Source organism: Myxocyprinus asiaticus, chromosome 3, assembly GCF_019703515.2.
Source record: "Myxocyprinus asiaticus isolate MX2 ecotype Aquarium Trade chromosome 3, UBuf_Myxa_2, whole genome shotgun sequence".
Classification (NCBI taxonomy): Eukaryota; Metazoa; Chordata; class Actinopteri; order Cypriniformes; family Catostomidae; genus Myxocyprinus; species Myxocyprinus asiaticus.
The window spans coordinates 53,746,890-53,762,421 of NC_059346.1; the positions used below are offsets into that span (position 1 = coordinate 53,746,890).

General features: G+C 36.6%; 1 protein-coding gene and 1 long non-coding RNA gene across 2 annotated transcripts in view; both read left to right on the plus strand.

The window, feature by feature from the left end:
• The first annotated feature begins 261 nt into the window (after positions 1 to 261).
• On the plus strand, positions 262 to 7,378 carry LOC127430832 (uncharacterized). The gene is made up of 3 exons (XR_007895498.1): positions 262 to 5,246; positions 5,350 to 5,451; positions 7,008 to 7,378. It is a non-coding gene; the product is annotated as an uncharacterized LOC127430832 (long non-coding RNA).
• A 137-nt stretch (positions 7,379 to 7,515) lies between these two features.
• The window catches only part of LOC127430751 (WD repeat-containing protein 36-like), a 36,177-nt gene continuing 28,160 nt past the window's right edge, over positions 7,516 to 15,532 (plus strand). The window contains exons 1-8 of the mRNA XM_051680777.1: positions 7,516 to 7,794; positions 10,020 to 10,047; positions 10,203 to 10,303; positions 10,490 to 10,607; positions 10,735 to 10,867; positions 12,905 to 12,959; positions 13,067 to 13,199; positions 15,108 to 15,283. Coding sequence (XP_051536737.1) covers positions 7,642 to 7,794; positions 10,020 to 10,047; positions 10,203 to 10,303; positions 10,490 to 10,607; positions 10,735 to 10,867; positions 12,905 to 12,959; positions 13,067 to 13,199; positions 15,108 to 15,283 — 897 coding nt within the window. The 5' untranslated portion in view covers positions 7,516 to 7,641. The remainder of the gene's footprint in view (positions 7,795 to 10,019; positions 10,048 to 10,202; positions 10,304 to 10,489; positions 10,608 to 10,734; positions 10,868 to 12,904; positions 12,960 to 13,066; positions 13,200 to 15,107; positions 15,284 to 15,532) is intronic.

The following is a 15,532-nucleotide window of genomic DNA, read 5'->3' on the forward strand; positions in this document are numbered from 1 at the left end:
GTCTGTCTGTGTGTCTATATATCTAACTCTCTCTACTCTGTCTGTCTCTCTATCTATTTGTCTGTCTGTCTATATATACTATATCTCTCTCTGCTCTATCTCTCAATCTGTCTGTTGGTCTGTCTGTCTATTTGTCTGTCTATATATCTATCTCTCTCCTCTGTCTGTCTGTCTCTCTATCTGTTTGTCTTTCTGTCAGTCCATCATCTGTCTGTCTATCTGTCTGTCTGTCTGTCTATCTATCTATCTATCTATCTATCTGTCTGTCTATCTGTCTGTCTGTCTGTCTATCTATCTATCTATCTATGTATCTGTCTGTATGTATGTCTGTCCTTTTCTCTACGTGTATCTGTCTGTCTGTCTATCTGCATGTATATGTCTGTCTGTCTATATTGTATATCTGCCTGTCTGTTGGTCTGTCTCTCTATATATTTGTCTGTCTGTGTGTCTATATATCTAACTATCTGTACTCTGTCTGTCTCTCTATCTATTTGTCTGTCTATATATACTATAGCTCTCTCTACTCTGTCTGTCTCTCAATCTATCTGTCTGTCTGTTGGTCTGTCTATCTATTTGTCTCTGTCTATATATATATCTGTCTCTCTGTCTGTCATTCTATCTATCTATTTATCTGCATGTATCTGTCAGTATGTATGTCTGTCTGCATGTATCTGTCTGTCTATCCATTTCTCTACATGTATCTTGTCTGTCAATCTCTCTCTACTCTGTCTGTCTTTATCTATTTGTCTGTCTGTATCTCTCTCTCTCTCTCTGCTCTGTCTGTCTGTCTCTCTGTCTGCCTGTTTATCTGTCTGTATGTCTGCAAGTGTCTGTCTGTTTGTCTGTCTCTCTAGCTATTTGTCTGTCTGTCTATTTCTCAGGGTAGGTTTTTCAAGACAATTTGAAAATAACAAAATAGAATTATGTTTTATTTATCATATATCAAAGTTATGATGATACCAATGATAGAACGGCATACCTTACGTCCACTCTGAATTTTTTTTTCTGTCAAGCATTTTTTCAGTAGTACACCCAAATGGCAATAGCCGTAAATTACTGTTCATGTGATGTGTTGTACTTGCTTTAGTTTTTTTTTTTTTTTATTAACAATTTTTTATTGATTCCATGTAGCAAATCAAATAGACATAACAGAAAATGCAAAATCAAACCACATGAAATCATAAATTTTCCCCCAAACATTAACCCCCCTACCCCACCCGACAGAAACAAGCACTCCAGTGGTCAAAAGCCAACTGACAAAGACACACAAATAGACAGTAAAACAGCAGAAAATACTTAGAGACATAAAATAAAAATAAAAAAAACTAGTCTCTCTCCGCTGCTCCATCCCGAGAGCCTTCCAAAAAGGCTAGATAGCTGCCCCATTTCTTGATGTACATATCCAGGTTGCCTAGCCTTCTATATACCATCTCCTCAAACACCACCACCCTGCCCAACTTGACGCACCACTCACGAAATGAGGGCGCATCAGACGACCTCCATCCCCTGAGGATTACCCGTCTGCCAATCATCACACCGGTCAGAACCCAGCTCTCCATATATCCATCACCCATATTCAGGACCGCCCCATCACCCAAAATACACAGTCTGGGGCAAAATGAAAATTTGAGTGTCCACTACATCACACATGAAGCTCTGAACCCTCAACCAAAATTATTGGACCTTGACACATCCCCAAAAAACATGGGTTGTGTCCCCGTCTTCTGATTGGCATCACCAGCAGATGGGTGTGTCTTTAAGACCAAGTCTATACAATCTAGAGGGGGTCCAATCTCAACACTCCACTCTCATATAGGTCACCAAGCATATTAACCTCCCTCACAATCCACTCTGACCAGCAGAAAGGGGACTTATTAATATACGTAATTTTGGGTTCCGCCATATGCTTGAGGCAACATTTAAATAAATGTCCGAATTAAACACTCTGGACATTTTTGTCCATACCGCATGCAAATGCGAGATAACGGGGTGTAACTTAACTTCTCTGGTTAGTTTAATAGAAAGGCTTTGCAATGGCAAAATAGGGGCAAGCACTTTCTGTTCGATACAAAACCAGAGAGGGGCTCTCTCAGGTGGAAGCGACCAATGAGCCAAATGTCTGAGACCGAATGCATAGTAATAAAACAAAATCTTGGGTAGGCCTAGCCCACCTTTGTCAATCGGCCTGTGTAAATTATTGAAATGTAATCTGGGATGTTTACCATTCCAAATGAAGGACTTCGCAATGCTATCAAATTGCTTAAAATAAGAGAGGGGAACATCTACAGGGAGAGATTGTAGCAGGTAGTTGAATTTTGGAATATAATTCATTTTAATAACATTAACCTTCCCAATCATCGATAAGTGTAATGAAGCCCACCTGCCCACATCACTCAAAAAAACTTTTTATTAAGGGGTCAAAATTAACTAACTAAATCACACAAATTTGCTGGGAATAAAATGCCCAAAAACGTAATGCCACGTTTGGGCCACTGGAAGGCACCGGCTGAAAAGCCGTTACTGGGCAGTATGCTGTCAGAGCCAAGGCTTCAGATTTAGACCAACTGACTCTGTATCCTGAGAATTTCGAAAAGGAATGAATAATTCTGTGAAGGCAAGGCATAGATCAAGTAGGGTCGGAGACAAATGATAAAATATCATCTGCGCAAAGCAAAAGCTTATGCGCCACACCTCCCTCCACCACCCCTGGAAAATCATCCTCCTTTCTTATCGTGGCTGCTAATGGTTCCAGGGCAAGACAAAACAATAAGGGGGAAAGAGGGCAACAATGCCGGGTGCCCCTATCCAGAGTAAAATAATCTGAAATTAATCCATTCGTTTGTACCGCTGCTACAGGGTGTCTGTAACTTAATCCACCCAATAAAAGTATTCCCGAACCTGTACATTTCCAAAATCTTAAAAAGATAATCCCATTCTACCATATCAAATGCCTTTTCGGCGTCAAGTGAGATGGCAGCGACCAGAGTCTGATCATTCGCCACTGATCACATGATATTGATGAGACACCTGATGTTATCAGAAGAGCTACGGCCCCGAATAAACCCCACCTGATCTATATGTATAAGAGATGTCATAACTTTACTTAATCAGTTTGAAAACGTCATCTGTTGAGTAAGAAAAAAGTAATCTCTGGGTCATTGTTGCCACCTCTGAAAAGCCAAGCTGATGTTGATTCGGGTTTTATTACGGACTCTGTCGCTTTCACTTTTTGCTTGTAGACTCTGCTCTGTTCAGTTTTTCTCATTCATTGTGACAACAAACTTTCAGGTTCACGCTACTCCCACACACGTGCTACAGTAGCCGGAGCTTATTTTCTCTGTGTACAGAAATGACGTCAACACGCATGGGCGAATAACGTATGTATACAATTTCTCGCTAAATACGTCCCGACAGCTCTAAAATATAAATCATTATTATAGGTTTATCAAAGTGTATTTGGGTAAAGACATGGTTTGGAAGATTAATTTTTGTTGCACTCTCTTATTAATAATATTTCGTTATTTCTCTAAAAAAAAAAAAAAGTTACATAGTGTAGCTTTAAGCAATTATAATTTTTGTGGGTGTTTAGGAATACTAAAAAGGTGGGGGCATAACTCCAAAAAATAGATTAAGTATAGGGGGTGAAATTAGGTCCCACTAAAGACCTGAGGTCTTCATTTAAGGGCTAACACATGTTTGGCCTTTTGTGACAATAGCAGGGCATGTTGTAACACTATATGGGGTTAGTTGTCAGTGAAAACCTGCCAAAACACCCTATTATAGGCTTTTCAGTAAAAAGTGCACAACAGTTCATTAAAGAGCAACAATGGAAAAGGTAGCATACAGTAGTAGACATTGTTTAAAATTGCGACATATTAAACACGTCAACTTGCCCCAGTTAAAATGTGAATACCCAATATAAATACCCTTGTCCTAAGAACATAGTTTAACTTTTTTCTTAACATCTATCTTTATTATAGAGTTGACATTGTCCTTAATGTAACCCAGTTGGGTTTTAAGAGCTGTTGAAAAAGATTTTGCTACTGGAATTTTTGTTTAGAGGACAGAATTCATAAAATGAAGACAGTTTGAAACTAAAATACAAAACCACTGCTAGAGAAAACACTTGAAAAATCTGACTTTTTATACAAAACCTTACAGTTACTGAGATACAGCTCTGCCTGCTGTTGTGAAGGATTGCAATAACACTAATCATTTTTATTTTTCAAAAAAGTTTGAGAGATTGTATCAACTCTAATCTCAGTTTGTAGGGAAGATGTGGTGAACTTGATTAAACCTATGAATATACCTTACATGTTTGCAATGAAATCATGTTATCTGAAATTTGGAAATAAAGTGTTTTGGAGATTATCCATACATACACCGGCCCCTCTCTAGAGTTTCTAGGTAGTTCGTTTACGTCTTACTGTGGAATTCCTTCAAAAATGTGTGGGGTGAAGAGATTTGAGTCATCATATATATATCATCTCTTTGTACATAAGCCATTATCTTTGTAGTAGTGCAGCTTGAGGCTTAACTTTTTTGCGTACTCATTTTGGTATAAAAGAGGCATCTTTTATTATTTTCAAAAGTGGTTGAAGATGGAGAATAGAAAGCTTTGTGGTAAGAGCCATTACATTTGTATTAGTCAAATTAGTGTGTTTTTTATTTTATTTTATTTTATATCTTGTAACATTTCTTTTTCAGAGTTGTTGTTCATAGTTCTCATATTAAACTACGTCAAGTCGAATCAAGAATGTCTCAATATTATGAAGGATGATTCCTTCCATGTAATAATGCCGTACGTCAAAGTAAGTCTTAATGTTAGTAATTTTAATGTTTGTATACTTTGTTGTTGTTTACTCACCCTCATGTTGTTCTGAACCAGTATGACTCTCTTTCTTCCGTGGAACACAATAGGAGATGGTTGGCAGAATGTTAGAGACTGAAAGCATAGGTCACCATTCTCTTTTATTGTATGGAGAAAAAAAATATGCAATGTAATTGAACTGTGTCTGAGTCTGTCAGTCACTTACATTCTGCCTAATGTTACATCTCCACTTGTGTTTCACAGAAGGAGGAAAGTCATATGGCTTTGGAACAGTAAATGATAACAGAGTTTTCATTGTTGGGTGAACCTTCCCTTTATGAAACCTAACTTGGTCTAAAACATGTCTTAATGTTTTAATTTGCTCTAAAATTTGGCCTCCCAGAATTTAGGGCTGTCATGTAAAGGCATCTTTAAGGTCAGTGCACACCTTCCTAACAGATCGTATTTGTTACAGGTTTATAATATAATGTTATTGGCAGGTATGTATACTGAAGATTTCTTGTCATACTATTTTCCAGTTTGAAAATGACCCAATGTGCATCTTTAACTGGGCTTCAGCTGAGAACTCATGTACTGTATCTGAAATACAAAATATACAAGAGATGATACGAGACAGCAGTGTAAGTATACCATTGCTTAAATCTACTTTTATTACTAAATGTTATAACTACATACAGTTGAAGTCAGAAGTTTACATACACCTTAGCCAAATACATTTAAACTCAGTTTTTCACAATTCCTGACATTTAATCGTAGAAAACATTCCCTGTTTTAGGTCAGTTAGGATCACTACTTTATTTTAAGAATGTGAAATGTCAGAATAATAGTAGAGAGAATGATTTATTTCAGCTTTTATTTCTTTCATCACATTCCCAGTGGGTCAGAAGTTTACATACACTTTGTTAGTATTTGGTAGCATTGCCTTTAAACTGTTTAACTTGGGTCAAACGTTTTGGGTAGCCTTCCACAAGCTTCTCACAATAAGTTGCTGGAATTTTGGCCCATTCCTCCAGACAGAACTGGTGTAACTGAGTTTGTAGGCCTCCTTGCTCGCACACGCTTTTTCAGTTCTGCCCACAAATTTTCTATCTGATTGAGGTCAGGGCTTTGTGATGGCCACACCAACACCTTGACTTTGTTGTCCTTAAGCCATTTTGCCACAACTTTGGAGGTATGCTTGGGGTCATTGTCCATTTGGAAGACCCATTTGCGACCGAGCTTTAAATTCCTGGCAGATGTCTTGAGATGTTGCTTCAATATATCCACATTATTTTCGTTCCTCATGATGCCATCTATTTTGTGAAGTGCACCAGTCCCTCCTGCAGCAAAGCACCCCCACAACATGATGATGCCACCCCCATGCTTCACGGTTGGGATGGTGTTCTTCGGCTTTCAAGCCTCACCCTTTTTCCTCCAAACATAACGATGGTCATTATGGCCAAACATTAAAATTTTTGTTTCATTAGACCAGAGGACATTTCTCCAAAAAGTAAGATCTTTGTCCCCATGTGCACTTGCAAACTGTAGTCTGGCTTTTTTATGGCGGTTTTGGAGCAGTGGCTTCTTCCTTGCTGAGCAGCCTTTCAGGTTATTTCGATATAGGACTTGTTTTTACTGTGGATATAGATACTTGTCTACCTGTTTCCTCCAGCATCTTCACAAGGTCCTTTGCTGTTGTTCTGGCATTGATTTGTACTTTTCGCACCAAACTACGCTCATCTCTAGGAGACAGAATGCATCTTCTTCCTGAGCGGTATGATGGCTGCGTGGTCCCATGGTGTTTATACTTGTGTACTATTGTTTAAAAATTTAAATACATCCACAGGTACATCTCCAATTCAGTACACCTCCTATCAGAAGCCAATTGGCTAATTGTCTAAAATCTTGACATAATTTTCTGGAAGCTGCTTAAAGGCACAGTTAACTTAGTGTATGTAAACATCTGACCCACTGAAATTGTGATATAGTCAATTAAAAGTGAAACAATCAGTCTGTAAACAGTTGTTGGAAAAATAACTTGTGTTATGCCGATGCCCTAAACGACTTGCCAAAACTATAGTTTGCTAATATTAAATCTGTGAAGTGGTTAATTTTTTTTCGAGTTTTAATGACTTCAACCTGTGTATGTAAACTTCTAACTTCAACTGTATGTCTATATTATTTTCTTTATCATCAGATGAAGTGTTTCAGTACACCAGTCCTATATCCACTGAAGAGCTGCTCCACTTTGGCCTTCCTAAGATGCTGGTGTGTTTTTATACTAAGGAAATTGTGATGTAATGAAATAATGAAAGCTGCTCACAAATTTGGTTTGTTTTGTCTGCAAAGTTGTCACTAACCTAGCAGTTAGACTAGGCTGACTGTAATTGTTCTGCACAATGTGTACAACATGAATGTGATTTTGAATTATTTTCTAAACAACTAAGTATTTAAAAACGTTTAATGTAATATATCAGTATTTTAATCTTTCCTTTTAATTTTTTGAATGAACAGCTACACCAATTACCATTGTCCACAAAGAATATGACAATAAAGAATGTTTATTTATGCTTGTAATGCCATTTGTAATAAAGAAAAATCGATTGAATTTGAAATGTATTAAAAATACTTTACATTGACACAATATACATGGTGTGGGTTAGCAGGAACGCGTTGTATAGAGTTTCCTTACGGACCCAATTTAGTGTAACACTGTTTGACAACAGTGGCCGCTTATACAGAAATGTGCAGGAAACGCACTTAAATATTAATCATATGTCACGATATAGTCCTTGAGTTTACATATCCACGGGTGAAAATACATTGCGAAGATGTCTGCGGGAAAGAAAGGGAGCGTAATCTTCTCTGGATTCAGAGCGCTGGGACTTTATTCCAATCATCTGGCGCACGTGCTTCGCTTCCATAAGAAACACCGAGAGTTCTATGTGATCACTGCAGTGGGACAGTGTTTCCACACTTTTAATGTAAGTGTGAATGAAATTAATGACAACCAACTCGTTTTTAATATCTCATGTAGTTCTATGGTACAAGCTGTTTTTTTATGTATACCATGGCTATACCATGTTATAAGGACATGTACCATGGAAGTACCACACGTGTACGTTTTTATATTTGCACCATGGTAATATGTTATTTGTCATGTGCCATCATGGTACAGTAGTACCACACACACTCATATATATAAATGTACTATAGTAATACCATGCTATTTGAACATGTACCATGGTAATACCAATTTTTTTTGGACACGTCCAATGTTAAAAGAATATTCTGGGTTCAATACAAGTTAAGCTCAATCGACAGCATTTGTGGCATAATGTTTACCACATACATTTATTTCGACATATCCCTCCTTTTCTTTAAAGGTGCACTCAGTAACTTTAAACTTTGTGTCATCTTGGACACTGACACCTAGCAGCTTGGATGCAGCATCATTTCAAATCAGTAGTGTTTAGTTTCAGATGCCATTGTAGAAATGTAGTATTCACAGTCAGCCATGATTACTTTACTCAAATAACAGGACTGTTACTAGATTAAGCAAGTAGTATTCAGCTGGTCATGTGATTCAAACATGGCCGCCCCCATGTGTGGACCCTCTCCATGTAGAATAAAACAGCTTTTATAAGGTTACTGATATGACTGGAGTCTTCACACTTCCACCCATCCGTTAAACATATTTTATTCCTTTTTTACACTGTTAAGAGTGTTGTTGAATGTAATTTTCATTTGTAAAATCTGAAGCATGTTTATCTAGATGGAGGTGATTTGTCGGATGTCAAATCTGATTCCTGATATTTGGGAAAATGCACCCTTATAAAAAGTACTGTGGTGGTATGATACAGTGGTGTTTCCATGGTACTTTCATTCATATAACAAGTTACTTAATTATTACCATTATTCATATACCATTATATTTACATGGCACTTTAAGGAACTTCAAAATAGTGTCATAGTACTTTTTGGTAGCCTTCTTGATAGTTTTATTATTATTTTTTTTTTGTTGTTAGTTGCCTGTTTTTCGAGCAGAAGTAGTAGTTTTGACAGGGTTCCCACACCCATTAAAACCTGGAAATATCAGGGAGTTCTTTAAAATGTTGATTTCCAGGCCTGAAAAACATTCTGAAATCATGTAGTGTTTTTCCTCTGCCTAAAAATATGTCTTTAGTTCTTAAGTAAAGTTTATGTTGCTTGTAAGTTGTAAGCCATAGTGATGGCCTTATTTGTGAGCACACTTTTGAGTCAATAAATGGGTCAAAATGGTTAATAAATCAGTCTGAATCAAAATAATTAAAGAAAAATCTGTATCAAGCAATCCAAAATGGCTTGAAAGGGTCATGGAAAAGTAATTGAATTGAATTGGTCAAAAAAGATGGAAACCCTGTAGTAATAATAATATAACTTATATAGTTATAACTTAGTTTAATAACTTACATTAAAACAATAGTTCACAAAAAAAATAAAATACAATTCTCTCATTGTTTACTTACCCGCATGCCGTCCCAGATGTGCATGGCTTTCTTTCTTCTGCAGAACACAAATTAAGATATTTAGAAGAATATTGCAGCTCTGTAGGTCCATACAATGCAAGTGAATGGTGACCAAACTTTTGAAGCTCCAAAAAGCACATAAAAGTAATCCATATGACTCCAGTGGTTACATTTATGTCTTCAGAAGTGATATAAGTGTGGTTGAGAAACAGATAAATCAAGTCCTTTTTTACTAGTAATCTCCACTTTCAAACAGCCCTCTTAAGCGGTCTTCTTTCCTAAGAGTAGTAGTTCTTTTTTGCTGGACTTCAATATTGATTTGTTTCTCACCCACACTTATCATATCGCTTCAGAAGACATAAATGTAACCACTTGAGTCATATGGATTACTTTTATGTTGCATTTATGTGCTTTTTAAGCTTCAAAGTTTTGGTCACGATTCACTTGCATTGTATGGACCTACAGAGCTGAGATATTCTTCTAAAAATCTCTTTGTGTTCAAGAGAAGAAAGAAAGTCTTACACATCTGGGATGGCATGAGGGTGAGTAAATGATGAGAGAATTTTCATTTTTGGGTGAACTATCCCTTTAATAATGGTAAGTTATATCATAATTACAAAACTTATTGAGGACAGTGAATTTTCCATGTGTTACCAATTCCAGTCCAAAAGCAAATAATCCTGGCTTTTTTCTTTCGGCAGGTAAAGAAACTTGGAATCGTTGCAGTCAGTGAGTAGGCTTCAATGATTACAGCCCATTTTCTGCACGTTAATTTTCATGATTCAACACTCATATTTCCCCCACAAGTTCTGTTGTCAATATGTGAACATTTGATTGAAAGTGTTCTTTTAGAGTTTGGTTGAAAATATTGATGTCCTATACAGGTAATGCCCTCCCAGAAGACATTTCATGCCTGGCAGCAGATCGAATGCTCGTCTATGCTGCACATGGAAAAGTCATTTCTGCTTTTGCAAAAAACAAAGAGGTAATGCATAAAAGTGTGCATAAAAATATATGCAGTTAGAATACCTTGCTCTCACAAATGCTAAAAACTTGCACCCTAGAGAAATTCTCACTTACATTGCAGTTTAGTACCTTTATTTACCCACACAAGATTTTAAAATAAGAATGAGCAGAATTCATAATGTATTTGAATGTTTCTACCATACAGGTTGTTCACACATACACGGGCCATCAAGCTGAAGTACACTTGCTTTTGCCTTTTGGGGATCATCTCATTTCAGTTGACAAGGAGAATGTTGTCATTATTTGGGATGTTGAGTCGGAAGGTTGGTTTGTTATAACATTGTTACTATTCATTTTTAATGATTAATTTTAAGCAAAATTCAGGACGTCTTCATTGTGTATGATATATTTGCTGCTTTTCTTTCCCTCATCCTGTCAATGATTCTGCAGACACATACCTGCAGATTTCATTTGACAAAGTGTCATTTGAGGTCTCTGCTGTGATGCACCCGAGCACCTACCTGAACAAAATTCTGTTTGGAAGCAGTCAAGGGAGTCTTCAGTTATGGAACGTCAAGTCAAAGTATGTACTTCCAATGAATGCTGAATGTACTTGGTGTTGTTATAGTGGCTTCAGTGACATGTTGGCGGCATCCGTACATAATTCCATTGAAATTTAAAGGGATAGTTCACCCAAAAATTAAAATTATCTCATCATTTACTCACCCTAATGCCATCCCAGATGTGTAGGACTTCCTTTCTTCTGCAGAACACAAAGATTTTTAGAAGAATATTTCAGCTCTGTTGGTACATAAAATGCAAGTGAATGGTGACCAGAAATCTGAATGTCCACAAAGCACATAAAGACAGCATAAAAGTAATCCATACGACTCCAGTGGTTAAATTCATATCTTCAAAAGCGATATGGTAAGTGTGGGTGCGAATCAGATCAATATTTAAGTCCTTTTTTACTATAAATCTCCACTTTCACATTCTTCTTTTTGTTTTGTTTTTGGTGATTTGCATTTTTGTGCAGATCACCACCTACTGGGAAGGGAGGTGAATTTATAGTAAAAAAGGACTTAAATATTGATCTGTTTCTCACCCACACCTACCATATCACTTCTGAATATATGAATTTAACCATAGGAGTCTGATGGATTACTTTTATGCTGCCTTTATGTGATTTTTTGGAGCTTTAAAGTTTTGGTCACTATTCACTTGCATTGTATGGACCTACAGCGCTGAAATATTCTTCTGAAAATCTTTGTTTGTGTTCAGCAGAAGAAAGAAAGTCATACATATCTGGGATGGCATGAGGGTGAGGAAATGATCAAATAATTAACATTTTTTGGTGAACTATCACTTTAAGTTAGTGTTTCTGCAATAGGAAAGCACACTCTGTAGTAATGCATCATTCATAGTAAACACAAAACATTATTACTGTAGTGTTAATTGTGTCAAAGGAATATTCTTAGGGAAAGTTACACATTAAGCTCTTTAGACACCGCAAAATGCTTGTACATAGGGCTGCAGCTAACGATTATTTTGATAATCGATTATTTTGATAATTGATTAATCTTCGATTATTTCTACGATTAATCGGATAAAAATGTAATTTTATTTCCTGTATTTTATTAAAATATGATTTTTCAAAAAACTGAAATGATAAAGGGCGTAAGGATTTGGTTTGCTATATATTACTGAATTAATGATTCTTTACTCTCACAAAACTTTGAACAAAGCCTGGATCATCAGAAGTTATGTTTAAATGTATTATTATTATTACTTTCAGGACATATGCGAAACAGTTCCTTTACTTGTAAAACTTAACGAAAAATGCTCATCATTAAAGAGTAAAATGATCCATCGGGGATGGAGTGGGACAAAAAAAATCAGCCCAGCTGAGGGTGATAGTGACACGAGAATAGAAATGTTAATAATTCTGCATAATTATGTTAGATACAGTATGCTTGTACACTGTCACTGATTATATACATTTAAATATTTTAATATTATAGTTTTTAAAATAGTATTTTCACTGATTACATGTTTCTAAACTATTCTTTAAAATAAATTGTGTTTGTTTATCCAGTAAAATAATGTTTGCCATTGTATAAATTTACTAGTGAAATCAGACATTACATGATGTGGCATTAACAGGACCCTTAGCATTATTATTCATTATATTCAACATTACATACAGTTTAATATAGTACAATCATCTGTAAACCCTGTGCAAATTCACTCTCGTGCTTAAAAAAACTCATCCCGGTGCTCACTGTATTACATGTGCTTACATGAGCAGGAGAAAACACTTTAAAAACCGGCACACCTTGACTGCTGAGACTTCAGTCTGATATCCATAAAAGCTGCACAATTGATTACATTGAAACTGAAATCGTGGTAAACTTTGCAAAACTTTTCAAAAATGTTTTGTTTGTATTTGTTAAAAATATTGTCTGTGGTAATTAACAGCATGCCACAGATGCTAGAGCTTAACTTGTATTTAAATTCCTTTTAATATGTATTGCTATAGTTTTACATATACTTTAGAAGACACATCCTGTTGTTTGATTTACAAAACATAAAAAACAAAAGTGTGCTTCTCTCAATCCAGCAAACTCCTGTTCACATTTTCTGGATGGACGTCTGCTGTTACTGTTCTTCAGCAGGTTTGTACTGTTACTTCATTCAGATATTTCACCCTGTGTGCCCTTTTTTCTTTTCTCTTTTTTTTTTTTTGGTCAGTGGTATCTGATGTTTGTGGTATCCCCTTTAGACTCCAGCTGTGGATGTTGTGGGTGTAGGCTTGGCGTCTGGGCAGATCATCATTCACAATATCAGGTTTGACGAAACACTGATGAAGTTCCAACAAGACTGGGGTCCAATCACAGCTTTATCCTTCAGGACAGGTAATAGTGTTACAGATGTTGTTAAAGAAGTGTTTTGGGTTCAGTATAATTTATGTTTGACGTGCCGTTCATTACGACCAAAAATAATTACGTTTACAATTGCACTTACAATGGAAATCTATGGAGCAATACACTGCACTCTGATAAACATTCAAATTCAAGCTGTTTTGAAAGTATAACTACAAACCTAAACATTGTGTGTGTTCACATGAGACTAGTGTGATAAAACTGCTTTCAAACCTTGTCTGTGCTATATTCAATATTCCAAAATCCACGACAGGAAATACCTAACCCTATAACGAGAAGTTCATCCGCCTAGAACATTAGTCCCACATTAAAAAAAAGACATTTAGTGGGCCTGGGTAGCTCAGTGGTAAAATATGCTGGCTACCACCCCTGGAGTTCGCTAGTTCAAATCCCAGGACGTGCTGAGTGACTCCAGCCAGGTCTCCTAAGCAACCAAATTGGCCCAGTTGCTAGGGAGGGTAGAGTCACATGGGGTAACCTCCTCGTGGTCGCTATAATGTGGTTCGTTCTCGGTGGGGCGCGTGGTGAGTTGATCGTGGTTGCCGCGGTGGATGGCGTGAAGCCTCCACACGCGCTATGTCTCTGTGGCAACGCGCTCAACAAGCCACGTGATAAGATGCGTGGGTTGACGGTCTCAGACGCGGAGGCAACTGGGATTCATCCTCCACCACCCGGACTGAGGCGAATCACTACGCCACCACGAGGACTTAAAAGCACATTGGGAATTGGCCATTCCAAATTGGGAGTAGATTTAGACTACTTTACAGCTCAAATAACACATTTCTGCATGGAAAAATAAAATTCAAACAGCACATTTCTGCTTTTAATCCTTTCGGAATGTCTTTACCCATAGACTTCCATTGTTTATGCATTACTGTAAACACAATTTTTGTTTTTCTGAAAACTGAGGGATGAGTCAAAATTATTGGCTGTGGTGTTGTCAAAAGTACCGGTACTTTGTCACAAAGTCAGCACTAAATAAAAAATATGTCACAATACCAGTGTTTGTGCAGTACCAGTAGTTCGGTCCCAGCAAACTGTTTATCTGTCAGTAGAAAAAACTGAAGCTTCCGTGAAACCGCACATCAAAATAAAAGCACGATTCAAAATAAAAGCTAGACACCTGAAATTGAAGAAATTGAAACAGAAATATATTACAACTGTATAGTAAAATGTAATATTCATTGTAGTAATACCAATAATAATAAATAATAATGATAATAATAATAATAATTAAGCAATATATCACAAACAAAAGTACTTTTGTACTGAATAAAGCTTTGTTCAAATGCATGGGTGTGTTGAAAAATTATTGGTCTATTTTTCACTTGTTAAAAGTTTTTTAAAAAAACCCTTTGGATGATTAAATTAAATGAAACTTTAAAACATGGAATTCTAGAAAATAAAACAGATTTCATTAGGGTCCTACTTATAAACACTTAAGCAATGCAAACTTAATTGAGAAACACTTGAAGAAAACATTTCTTTTAATTTATTATTTATTATTATTGAAATTTAACTTTAAATAGGCTAAAGGAGTGCGTTCAATAGCACATTAACTTATTAGCATATTTTTGCTGTGGTATCAAAATTGGTATTGAGAACTGTGAAATGTCACTGGTATCGGTACCGACTACTGAAATTTTGGTATCGTGACAACACTAATTGGCTGTGGTAATCGACACAATGTCATTATCAGCATCGATGCTGTTGGTAGAGTTTAACTTTTTTGAGCCTAGAATGTTCTTTTAATAAAATGCATGCTACACTTTCTTGTAGTCAACAGAGCTTTGAAGTTAAGAAATCACTCTTACCATCTGTCTCATCATACCCTTCTGTACAGTGATGAACACACACATTATATTGTACTTATTTGTTCAGATGGACATGCTGTGATGGCATCTGGCAGTCCCATCGGACACATTGGACTGTGGGATTTAGAGGAGAGAAAAATAATCGGTCAGATGCGAGATGCTCATACGACAGCCATCGCTGGCCTCACATTTCTTCACAGTGAACCCCTTCTGATTACCAACGGAGCGGACAATGCCATACGGGTTTGTTTCCTGTGCTCATCACACTGGGTATCATTCACAAACCGTGCTTATACACATATTTGTATGTTTAAACCTTTGCGCAAATGTTTTCACACAGAAATCAAGTCTGATCAGTAAGTTTGCACTTAAACTTATTCTAAATTGAGGATCCAATTTAGAACCGACTCAAAACCACAGTTTTGAACGATGGAATATGTAAAGAACTGTTTTTATTAGCGCTGTCAATCGATTCAAATTTTTTGTCGAATT